The following is a 12,097-nucleotide window of genomic DNA, read 5'->3' on the forward strand; positions in this document are numbered from 1 at the left end:
ATCAGTTCAGTGAAAGAAATGTAAGCATCAACAGCAGTTGATGAGACAAGAGTCCCTGAATGCAGTAAAATGGAATATGCTCAAGTCAGTCTTGATCAACAAAAAATGCAAGGAGATACCATAATAAATATTAAGCTGCAGAAACAAGAGTTCTAATGGGTTATCTAGAAGCATCTACCTTCAGTAGTTTTAAAGTAAGAGCCATGATCCCAATTAAGGTAGTTGAAATGTTGAAAAATCCAAACTTTTCTATCTTAACTGTTTCAACACCTAGCACTCTGGCAAAAGAAATGTTTTATCCCAGGAGAAAATGAAGACCTTTTAAAATTTGGTGCTGGGAACAACCCTGAAACCACCTGCATGCAAGAGACAAATATGTATGGTGCAACTATTATTGTAGAAAAATACTGTAAAGTAACCACAAACTTTGATGCTTTGATCACTCAGAGTGGATTTGCCAAGGTCAGTCCCGAACCTGAATACAATCAAGTACCAGAATCACACGTCTCATAACAAATATTACGCCAGATTTCTGAAAGCTGTGCAGACTCTCACTGCAATCAAAGCCCTTGTATGTGCTTCGGCAGCTAGGGAAGCCTGGGGAGAACACTGGGAAAGCCTGCAGAACTTAGGTCGGAGAGGACCTAATCTGGAAGAAGGCTGCAAAAGCTTTTCCCCACTAAGATGGAAAAAAGCCCCCGGACGAGCGCAGCTCGGAACGCGCCGGGTTTGTGGCCCGGGTGGGACTCGAACCCGAACCCTCCCCAGGCCACGCCCCCGACCACGCCCCCGCGGCGCGCGCGTCCTAGCGACCGTTGCGGCGTTTCAAACACGCACACGCTCCTCCCGCAGCCACTCAGCGCGCGCACGGCGCCCAGGGTCTGTCGGGAGCTCGCCCCCGGCCGAAGCAGTGCCGGGGTGCGGAGCTGCCGCGCAGGCGCCCTGCGAGGCGGGTGGCACTGCCTGCGCCCCGATCTCCGCGCATGCGCAGTGTGCGGCGGCGGGCGGGGAGCGCGGTCGGCACCGAGGGAAGCAGCGGGAGCGCTCCCACCGCCGCCGCGGGCAGCGGCAGCGGCAGCGGCACCGGCACCGGCAGCAGCCGCTGGAGGAATTGGCCGCCCCCGGGCCGCCCCCGGGATGCGGCGCTGCTGCGGCCGCCCCCCCCGCCGGGCCCGGCGCGCCCCCGGGCTGAGCCCGCGGCGCCGCCCGCGGGGCCTGTAGGGCCGGGGCAGCGGCGGCCCGAGGAGCCGCGGCGGCCGCCGGCAGTGAATGGGCGCCGCGGCGGGGCGGGAGGAGCCGGAGCCTCTGCCGCCGCGATGGCTCAGGAGAAGATGGAGCTGGACCTGGAGCTGCCGCCGGGGAGCGCCGCGGCCCCGGGCGACGGCGGCGGCCTGAGGCGATCGAACAGCGCCCCGCTCATCCACGGGCTCAGGTGAGGGGCCCGGGGGGCTCGGCTCATCGAGCCCCGGGGTCGCCGCCGCCCGCCGGCCTCGCCGCGGGCCTTGGACCAGGCCTGGCGCTCCCTCAGCGGCCTCTGGAACGTGTCTCTTGTCCTGCGGGGCCAGGGCCGCCAGTGCCCCCTTGTTCCCCCTCGCCTTAAGGAAGGTGCTCGCCGCGCTCCCACAGCGACAGCAGTGCTCCTGTTCAAATAAAATGATGTTTCCAGCGCTCTGGAGACTGCAGCGCGTGTCATAGCACTGTGAAGCTTTACGTAAAGTGCACCCGAGAAGGCTGTTCACAAAACTTTGTTTTTTCCCCCTGCAGTGACAACTCCCAGGTGTTTCAGCCTTACGTGTTGCGGACTCGCAGGAACAGCACAACAGTTATGAGCCGTCATGGAATGGTGAGGAATCCTAAGCATGTCATGTTTACACACAACGAGGAATAGTTGGAGTAGAGAAATGAAGTTAAACTTGATTTGTATTTGCACTTAGTGTCCTAGCAAGCTTCCAAGCTGCAGAATAAGCATTTTTTCACCTCCAACTACAACCTGCAGTGAAATAATACTGGTGTATTGACTGTGTGCCCCCAAGAAGACAAGAGTAGTTGAAGTAATATGTGAGTCCCCCATATGAAGTGCAGTTTTAAAGTTAATTTGATCCCGATTGTGTGTTAGAAGAGTAAAATGCTGTCCCAGTTAAAAGTCTTGAAAGGGTGTTTTGATTTGTTGTGAGAAGGGTGAGGGAGTCACAGTTCTTTGTTGACCTGTTTGACATAGTGCGCTTTTTTTACAAAGGCAGAACACTAGACCTCAGAAAATCACTGAAAGAAGAGGAATTTATTTGTTGCTTTCTGTTATGTGTGGTAGTGTACACTACTGCAGTTGTTTAACTTTCCAAAGATGTTGCATTTCTTTTTTTCCACCCCCTCCTTGTGAGGTGAGGGATTTATATGCTCCGTCCACTGAAATTTTTCTGTCTTGTCTGAGGGTAGTGAAGATTAAATATTGCTTTTCTCAAAACCTTGAAGTTGTGAAATAAGTCCTCTATGTCTTTGTGGTCAGGAACGGTGACAGGGAATTATAACTCAAAGTCTTCTGTTGTGAGATTTCTTAAGAATCCAAAATTTTGGAGTTTGTCAGTAGGTGTGACATTGGACACACAGTCATCTTGAATGGGAACTGTTGGCCCACTTACTTGTGATAGAGTTCCAGAGGAATTAGATGCATAAAATGGCACACAATTGAAAAATTGCAGAAGTCAAGCTTTAGAGAGCATTGTTCAAGACTGAGTTGAAGCACTGAGATTTCTTCTTTACAGTAGCCAGCTGGTTGAGTAAGGTGTACTGCAGGAGTTTGTCATATCCTGGGCAGTGGGGAATTGTGTAACAATCATAGCTTCATTTGTAGTAGCTCACTTGTCTAAATGGCATCTGTAGCTATTTGTGTACTTGAGATGCTGAGCAGCATCTGCCTGCAAGTCAGATCCGTGCCACTTGCTGAGTGATACAAGGAATTTGTAAGTGGTAAAACAAGTCTTTTCTCTTGAAGGTCAGTGTTTGCTTTTTTGCAACATTGTTTGAGTCATCCACATGTAGTTGTGCAGCTCATTTTGAACTCCCTAAGAATGTAGTTGATGGTAAATAGTATGTATGCAAGCAGTTATGTGTGATTTAATCATTGTGGCTGTCGCTTTTTTTCCAGTTCTTGTCATCATCTCCTATTCGTATTCCTAGCAGCCGACTTCATCAGATCAGAAGGGTAAGTAGTTATCTGTGTATTCAGTAACAGAATGAAAAGTACTATATAATATTAAAGTACTTGCACAGTGGGGGTTTCTTTCCTGTTGAGCTGTTCAAGTACTAAAGAAAACTGAATATTTCTTAAGACTTAATTTCAACAAGGAAGTAGCCTTGCCAGGCTTATTATGTTTAAGCTACTGTGCATTTTAGAAGTATTCAATTTAAGAGAAGCAGTGAGCTGGACTGGTGGCTGTCCTGTCTTTTCTGCAGTGGTTCTGCTGTTCATGTTTCAGTCCTGATGGCAAATAATGGAATCACGAGTGTTATTTCAAGTACCTGTAATGAAACAAATGTTATGGGAAAACTTATGGTATTTATCTCCTGCAGGAGGAAGGAGTGGATTTAATGAACAGAGAAGCAGCACATGAAAGGTGAGTGTTACTGAAAGAAGGTGATAAAATAGCCAGAGTTATCCTCTTTGTAGCTACTGATGGGGTTTTTTGTATTCTAGGGAAGTGCAGACAGCAATGCAGATAAGCCAGTCATGGGAGGAAAGCTTGAGCCTGGTAATCCTTTTATAGATGTTTCCTATTTAATCCTACTTTTACATTCAACTGACGAATTTAAGGGAAAGAGAGGAATTAACTGTGAAAATAATTTAAGAAGAATTTAAGCTCATCTGCTTTAGCTGCTTTGTGCATTTGACCCAATGACTCTCCATTAGAAGGTTGTACCTTGGATTTCAAGGTAATGTCCTGTGCCAGTGTTAAGTCTGAAAACTTGTGTTCACAGAGCGACAATGACTTGGACAAGTCTGAGAAATCTTTTTCTCCAAAGAGAATAGATTTCATTCCAGTTTCGCCTGCACCTTCACCTACAAGAGGAATAGGAAAGGTAGGATAAGTGAAATACCAAACTGAGACAATATTTCAGAATTCTAGACCAAGCTGAACTGTCGAGACATGTAACTTCATAAGTTGTTCCATAGTTCAAAAAACCCCTGAACAACACAACCAAACAGGCACCAAAAAACCCAAATCCATATTTTGTTGGTTTCTTAGAACCAAATGGTTGCCATCTGGGAGCCTGCAGAGCTTAAGCAGTGAAACATTGGATGTTTTCAATTACTGCTATTTGTGCAGTGTTCGGGTGGGTTGGGGTTCTGGTTGTAGGGAAGCTGAAAGAGGTCATGAAGATAGTCTTGGACAGGATCTTCAGGTGCAGAAGTGGGGGGATGCTGGGAAAGAAGCATTAAAATAGGATTGCAAATCTGTGTGGTGAGAGATCAAAATGTGTCCATTGGTTATGGAAAGGAAGGCACAAATGCACTCTGAAAGAGGACTTCTGAAAGAGGTGTGCTGAACTTGTACTGAAAACTGGTGGCAGATGGCAGAGAAAAAGAGGTGGATCTTAGGTAAACTACTTTTCCAGTGAGGATTGGAAAACTGAAATGCAGCACAGAGAAACTGGCATCTGGTTTTAAAGATGGGCTGCTTGACCTTGTTTGCACCCTCTTGTGTGATTCTGCTTTTGTACTGCCGGTATTTCACTGCTTGCTGCTACCAGATCGGTGCACGTAACAGCCACGTACGAGTGCTGGGTGAATGTGTTCACTAATGCTGGCAGCTGGTCCTGTACCTTTGGAATTCTGAGTGTAAAGTACTAGCAGATAACAGAAAGATTTTTGTGTTTAGCTAGAAGCATTCATGGGCTAAGCTCAAATTAGCTGCAGAATCACAGAGCTAAATATCCTATTTTACTCTGAAATATTGTCAGTTTTCAGGTCAGATGTATTTTGAGTAAACTTGTTTAACAAGCCCCTTGAAAGAACTAAGTCCTCAGTACTGTACTGCACTGCTGTTTCTAAATGTAACAAAGAACAGAAACAATTCTCTTATTTAGAGAACAGTGTCTATTTCAATTTTACTTTTCTTGTGGGTTTTGATTAGCTTAATCTGAGCAGAATTGCATGGGCCAGTATGTTTTTGTAAATTAAGCTCTACTATTTGTAAGATTACATTTGATAATCTGCCTAATCTGTTCCTAGCTTTTCTTAAGAATAAGAAGGCCATGGGGGAGGGGGATGTTTGGTTTGGAGGGTGGAGTGTAACATCTGAGTATTTTAAAGGAAATTCTGAAGTATCTTTATTTGAACTTTCTTCCTGCAGCAATGTTTTTCACCATCATTGCAAATGTTTGTGAGCAGTAATGGATTACCTCCAAGCCCTATTCCCAGTCCAACAAGGCGATTCTGCAAGTAAGTAATGAGTGTCTGTTGTGCTAGCATTGGAATTTAAACCAAAGATTAAATAAAGTTGATGTTAAGGCATTAAAAGAGACTTCACTTTTACAGCTGCTGAAGCATTGCCACATAAAAATGCTCTGAAAGTTCAAACTTTACCAATGGTAACTTTATGTGGGTGCTCTTATAGAGCCTGTGTCAGCTTTGAACTAGACTTGGTAACTTGAGGGGAGGTTCTCAGATATTTCAAATTAACTTTGTCTTCAGATCAGTTTTATATAAATATGCCACAAAATTTATAAAAGGATTGAAATGAGGATGTGATTCACTAAGGGAAGTGAAAATAGGAAATTTACTACAACTTCATGTGGCAGATAATCTGCTCTAATAGGCAGCACTTATTTGTTATCTATGTATTTAGATTCCATAAGAATTCCAGTTGTGCAGGAATAGTTTGGAAGAATGCTTCATATGCTGTGGTTGTGTTGATTTGATGTAAATTGGAACCTTTACAGGACTGACTCAGTATTCTCTCTTCAGCAGGAGGAGTCAAAGTCCAATCAACTGTATCAGGCCCAGTGTTCTTGGCCCCATTAAAAGAAAAGGTGTGTGTTTTTACCTTACCGGATGTTTTAATATGGATGTAGTTTTCTAGCTGGATACATTTTTTTGTTGGTCTGTAAATACAATGTACTTGTATCCACAGTGAACTGAAATTTGCCAGGCATAACTCAAAAATACAATGTAAAGTAGCTAGTCTAAAACACAGGAATGAAAAACTTAAAAAACAGCCACTGCTTGAAATAGGGAAACTTCACTATACATCAAATTAAATGGCAGAGCTTAAAAATACTCATAACTTTCCTACAAGTACCACTGAACAGTGCACACCCTTCAGATCATCTTAGGAATGTTGCTTATCATGCAGTATCTTCTAAACTTAGTACTGAATGTTTGTTTTCTCTCTGAAAGTTCAGAAGATGAGTGTTTAGAGAAATGGAATAGATCAGTGCCCTTTCCTCCTGAAGGGGAGAAAACGCATTCTTTCCTGGAAGTGTTCCGTGTTAGAGATTTTCAAATAACATCCCTGAACCAATCTTAGTTGAACTGTAAGAATGAGATATTTTTAAAGTGTGCCTTTAGCTGTGCTTATCCTTTCTGCTTTTTTTTTTTAACTTAGGCATTCTTAATTGCACCAAAAACATGTCCTTTTATTGTACAAGACTTACATTTGAGAAAAGTTACTGTTTGTTATTTGGCTTTTTTTTTAGTACTGCTTGTCCTATCAGGTAAAGAACATTGTCTAACTGATACTGATTTGATAGAGGACAGAAACAAGTTTTCTCATAGATGTCAGTTCTATCTTGGCTTTTATTTTCTGTGAATTTTAGAGGCATTAAAATTGAACAAAAGTTTATTAAGCTAAATGATCAATAAGGCATAGGTATCCATACTTGTACTTTACACAAATTGTAAAAGCAGTGCAGGTAGAGACAGGCCTTTCCTCACCAAATCCATGTGCTCCCGTGGAGCATCTTTTACAAAGTAGAGATAGGAGTTTGCCTTTTCTTATTTGAAGTACCAAGGAGTTTTTCAAATGCTGCTTAATTCTGAAACATCTAATCTATTTAAATGAACTTACTTTGTTTTCCTAAATATGTGGTCCTGGTTTTTTCTGAATTTTAGCAGTAGATTTATAGTAGGAGAAGGAAAGCCATGAACTGAAGAACTTTTCACTGCTATAGGGTCTTAATACTGTAGACTGTGCAATGTGTTGTAGCAGTGCAGATTTGTTCTGTGAAATTTAAGGGACAAAAGTGCTACCTAAGCTGTTGTTTTGTTCATTTTGTTCATACTAGAAGACCAAGTATTTTATAAATGTTTTTTGCCTATTCTGCTTGCTAGAAGCAATATCCCTTACCTTAAGACAGGAGGGTATCCCTGGGGGCTGAATGAAATGAAACTTGGGGGGGTTATCAGTCTTTTATAAAATGTGGCAGTGTGATTCTGTTGCAGAATGTATAGACTGGTTTGCTATAATGGTTTTAACCTCTGTCAGGTTTTCAAACTGACTCTGCAACTACTGCAAAGTGTATGTAAAAGCCAAAAAAATTATTACCATTTCATGCCTTTTTTTTTTTTTTTCCAAACTAAAAAGGAAAATATGGTGTGGTTGAGAGGGTTTTCTTTCTTTTTAAATTTTTATTTTCAAGTTCATTATGTTTTCAGATATCTTTTGTAGAACAGCTGTTAGTGAGCCAGCTCATTCTCAGGGCAGATTATACTAAACAGATTACATTAGTTCTCCCCATCATATTTAATCTCTTAATGTCTGTAGATGGTTACAGGTACAAAGACAGTCTGATCCATTATGAGTAAGTGGAAATGCTTCCACATGACAGATTTATTTCATTCAGCTTTCCTGTAAAAGTGCAGGCATCAGAATTCATTGTACAGGGGAGGGTGAAACTGAATCCAGCTGTCATTCTTATTTTCATAACCACTAACAGTTTTAAACTTCGTATTTTGACTTATGTCAATTACTTCATCTCAGCTGTTTACTTAAAACTAAGTCATGGTAATTAGTTTGCTTTAGATTATTTTGTCTGATTGCAGTACAGGTAGCAAGTTTTATGTCTTTGAGATCACTGTAGCCCCTCAGATACTGCTGAAGCTTTAGGTAAGGATGGATTGGATGGTTTAACAGCAGATATCCTCCATGTGTTAGCCGGGTGCTTGGTTGCCTGAATTAGAGAACTTGTGTTACAAATGCAACCATGGAGTATTGTGGGTCAAACCTTTCTTTTACAGCAGACAAGTATTAAATGGATATTCCAGAGACTCAAGTGAGTTTGATTATTTGCACTGTTTTCCTTAGGTGAAATGGAAACTGAAAGTCAGCCAAAGAGACTTTTCCAAGGAACAACCAACATGCTTTCTCCAGATGTTACACACCTGACAGATCTCAGTTCATGGTATTATATGTCATGTGCCCTGAAATGCCGACACAGGGAATGTGCATTTATCACAAGCTTTCTAGTTGTTTTTTCCAGGAAAAAGATACTTGGTGTGTATCTTGCGGATGTGTATTAATGGCAATTATCCTGTGGTCATGTCCTCTGACAATGGTCCTGCTCCTTTGATCAATTCTTCCTGAACAGACTCTAGCCTAGATTTTTCTATGAAAGCTTTTACACTGACTATCATTGTTACAAATCCCTGTTGATTCATAAGCAAAGTTACTTTACTTAATCATTACAGTATGTTGTAGGCAGTGGTCATATAGTCTGTGGCACTTCCCTGAATACTTAGAAAATGTGTATGGGTATTTAATTGTTCTTGTCCCTAAATTCATGATTTTTAGAGTTACGTCATCTTTCTTTATTACAATCATAAAATACTAAGGGTTTTTTTGTGTCGAGTCAGATACTAAGTATTCAAAAATATCAGCTATTATTACTGTAATTCCAGTTTATCTACAGACTTGAAACTGCCTAGATGGTTTTTTCCATGTTGCTTCCCCCTAAATTGCAAAAGCATCAATTTAGATGCCCTCTGGGATCTTGTATCAAGACTTCAAAATCCAAACACAGGAATTCTGTGGGGAAAAATAGCTCTGATCTTGCTTTGAGTAGTGCAGTGTTAAAGAGCATGCTGGCTAATTAATGACATCTTTGCTGCATTGCTGATAAGTTTATTATTTTTCCTTTCCTATAAGCTTTTAAGGTTTTATACTTCTTAGTTGTCACCTCCTTTCTACGTCTGATTAAAATTAGCTTCATAATTTATTCTGCATGTTAAAAAAAAACAGTAATTCTGCTCCTCATTCCCATGAGGAACATGAATATCTATAACATGCTACAGAAAACAAGGAGTTTTCAGGGCTGCCAGTCTTGCAGTAAAGACTGAGTGGTAGTATAGGTCTCCTACAAGTCCTCTCCAAGGGGGAAGCGCATTAGCTTTGTACAGAGCCTCATGCCCCTGCACTAAAGAACCTTTTTCCCTTTCCCCAGCCTGTCCTCAGATATTCTCGATGGGAGTAGCAGCAGTGTTGGCTCTTCCTCTGATTCCCTGACTAAAGGCAGCATAACCACAGAGTCTCCAGTGACGTGCTCCAACTCCTGCTCCTCATTCATACTGATGGATGACTTCTCACCCAAGTGACTTTACCAAGTCCTGAGTCAGTGTCTGGCTGTGCTGTCCCCTTCCTGTACACTCGTACAGAGAAACGAACTCTGATCCTTGAACCATTCATATGAGGTTTATTAAAAGGAAAAATTGTTGTTACTGTAATCTTTGGCTACTTTCCAGTGATTTTTTTTTTTTTAATTTATCCATTCAATGGACATTGTAGACCATATAAATGTCTGGTTTTGCGAATTTATCTTTTAAACAAGATGTCTGCTGATATTATACTAACTTTTGCTTTCAGGAACTTGCATACACTTTTTGATTCCAAGAATAGGTATCTACCTATTAGTGTTGCAATTTTTAGGAATGTACTTCTATCATCATCATGGTCACTATGTCTAGGGAAATAACTTGGTTCTGAAGGATTTGAAAATACTAATTTATTCTCTGGCACTTCTACTATTGAGTAAAATTATTCTTGCTTTTTTTTTTTTTCCGTCACTAGCCTCAAATTCCTTTATGGAAGGGAGAAAAGAATATTTTATTTTCTTAGTGCTGCTAGTAATTTTTACGAATTCATTTACAGGAGACCACATTGGGTGTGGAAGTCTCACTCTATTACATTAAACTAAAAACCCCACAGCAAAATAACTAATGACTGTCACTTTTGCCATCAGTGAAGAAATAATAATACTCTACAAATATGATTAAATTAGCTGCATAGCTCTCCCTGGAATATTGTCCTACAGATTGTATGAAATAAGCTCATTATTCAGCAAGATTTGGCCAGGAAAAATTAATCCACACCTCGATTGAAGACATACAGTGCAGATAACTAAGTTAGTTAAACTACTGTGTAGGAGAACCATGTATGGCACCATCGATGTCTCCTGTGGCATTGAGGTCATAAGTATTTTTGTGCCTTAGGGGACATTGTTACAAAATTATGGAATGTAAACCAGAGGGGTGGGTGGGGAAAGTCCTTTGTGTACAGCTTGTTTATAGAGTGCTTACTCCAGTCTGTCAGCGGTGCTGCTTCCCTTAGTGTTCCTTTCCAAGGTGTGGAGGTGCTGGGGCAGTCCCACCTCCGAGGGGCAGTCAAGGTGACACCCTTTGCAGCTGCTCTGGACAGAGTTTGTCCCTTTGTTGGTCATGAGCAGAGCACACGGCTCAGCAAATGTTTGATTCCTAAGGAAAGGCTTTGGATTGGATACGAGCTCTGCAAATTGCTTGGTGAAGGAGTTCTCTTTGAGCTATGAGTAGTCTTGATACAGTACCTTGGTCAGTCTGAGGTAGGAACAGATATTTTACTTTTTAAAGACTATAACGGGGCAAAATAAATCCGTTTGTAATCTACTGTGTTACGCTATTTATTATTTATAACTCTGTAAAAAGTCTGTGGTGATGAATTATAGTATTTTTTTATGATTGAATAAGTTTTTTATGTTCAGTAATTGCTGGCTGGTTTGTATTTAATACGCAACATTGTCTGCCAGAATCATAAGCTTCCATTTTTGAATGTTTGTAACATAAATGCTTTTGTTACCTAAAAGTACAACTTGTGATCTTTCTGAAAGAAAATAGCACTGAATTTAAAGAAAGATTATGTGCTTTAGATGTGAGCACAATCTCTGGCAATACTGTCTGGCTAAAAGGGGGAGGGGGAGAACCATAGTTTTTTCTGTTCCGAAGAAGCCGTTGGGTATCCAGAAGATGTGTACATACCAGATTATTTTTAAAAGCGTTTCCATTAAATTGTAAGAACTACCAGAATGGGCCAACAGTGGCATTATTACTTGTAATATCATTTCCACCTGTGGAGCATTAGTTCCCCACTTCAAATAAATGTGCATATTGTAAAATATTGTCCATTCGTGCCATTCTTAAATGAGCTCTACAGTACTGAATGTTAATTTTGTTTGTATATGCACAGTGCTATTTCTTGAATTTTTGATGTCTTAAGTCGCTTAATTATTTTTTTATTCATGCCTGTATCTTCTCTGCCTTCTTTGTGCTTAAAGAAGGCTGCTTTTTCATTTGCAAAATATTGATAAACAGTCTGTGATAAAATACAACCCCATTACCTGTGCCCCAGTTCCCTTCTACTGTGCTTTTACTGGTACTGTGATTTAGAAATCTGAACAAGGGGTGGCAGGAGGGGGAACCTATTGCATGCTTTCTTAAACCTGAGAAGAGCATAGTTATTGCTTAATTTTGGCTGATTTACCTGTACAATTGATGTATTCCAGATTTGTTTGTTAGTGGAGAGTCTTATCTGAGTGCTGGCCTCTGTAAACATTCGAATGTAAGCTGCATAAAGCGAGCGCACAAAATAGTCACTTTTGTTACAGCAGTTTTTTGTAGTGTTCTGGCTATTCCCCACTTCTGGAATGTCTTGTAAAAGACATTGCTCTTTTGTAAAATACATATGTAATGCACACACTTGCTGTGTCTGTTGTTTCAGAATGAATGGATGTTGCTGTGTAATAGGCCCAAGGTAGGCCCAGGTTCTCTTTCACACTCCTAACACACACAACTTGTTCA

General features: G+C 41.3%; 1 protein-coding gene and 1 non-coding gene across 3 annotated transcripts; both read left to right on the forward strand.

Moving 5' to 3' along the window:
* The first annotated feature begins 955 nt into the window (after positions 1-955).
* On the forward strand, positions 956-11,415 carry PABIR2 (PABIR family member 2). 2 transcript variants are annotated; one of them, XM_069015172.1, is made up of 10 exons: positions 956-1,432; positions 1,765-1,843; positions 3,143-3,199; positions 3,568-3,611; positions 3,692-3,746; positions 3,973-4,074; positions 5,349-5,437; positions 5,966-6,027; positions 8,301-8,397; positions 9,436-11,415. In XM_069015172.1, exons 1-10 carry the CDS (start codon positions 984-986, stop codon positions 9,584-9,586), a joined length of 1,185 nt encoding a protein of 394 aa, XP_068871273.1. In that variant the 5' UTR covers positions 956-983; the 3' UTR covers positions 9,587-11,415. The 2 variants fall into 2 exon arrangements, with proteins under 2 accessions (XP_068871273.1, XP_068871272.1); XM_069015171.1 differs by having other exon boundaries at positions 959-1,432; positions 5,963-6,027.
* On the forward strand, positions 9,213-9,356 carry LOC138110707 (small nucleolar RNA U109). Its single transcript, XR_011151017.1, has one exon. It is a non-coding gene; the product is annotated as a small nucleolar RNA U109 (small nucleolar RNA).
* Positions 11,416-12,097: the final 682 nt, after the last annotated feature.

This window comes from Aphelocoma coerulescens, chromosome 4A (genome assembly GCF_041296385.1).
Source record: "Aphelocoma coerulescens isolate FSJ_1873_10779 chromosome 4A, UR_Acoe_1.0, whole genome shotgun sequence".
Taxonomy (NCBI): domain Eukaryota; kingdom Metazoa; phylum Chordata; class Aves; order Passeriformes; family Corvidae; genus Aphelocoma; species Aphelocoma coerulescens.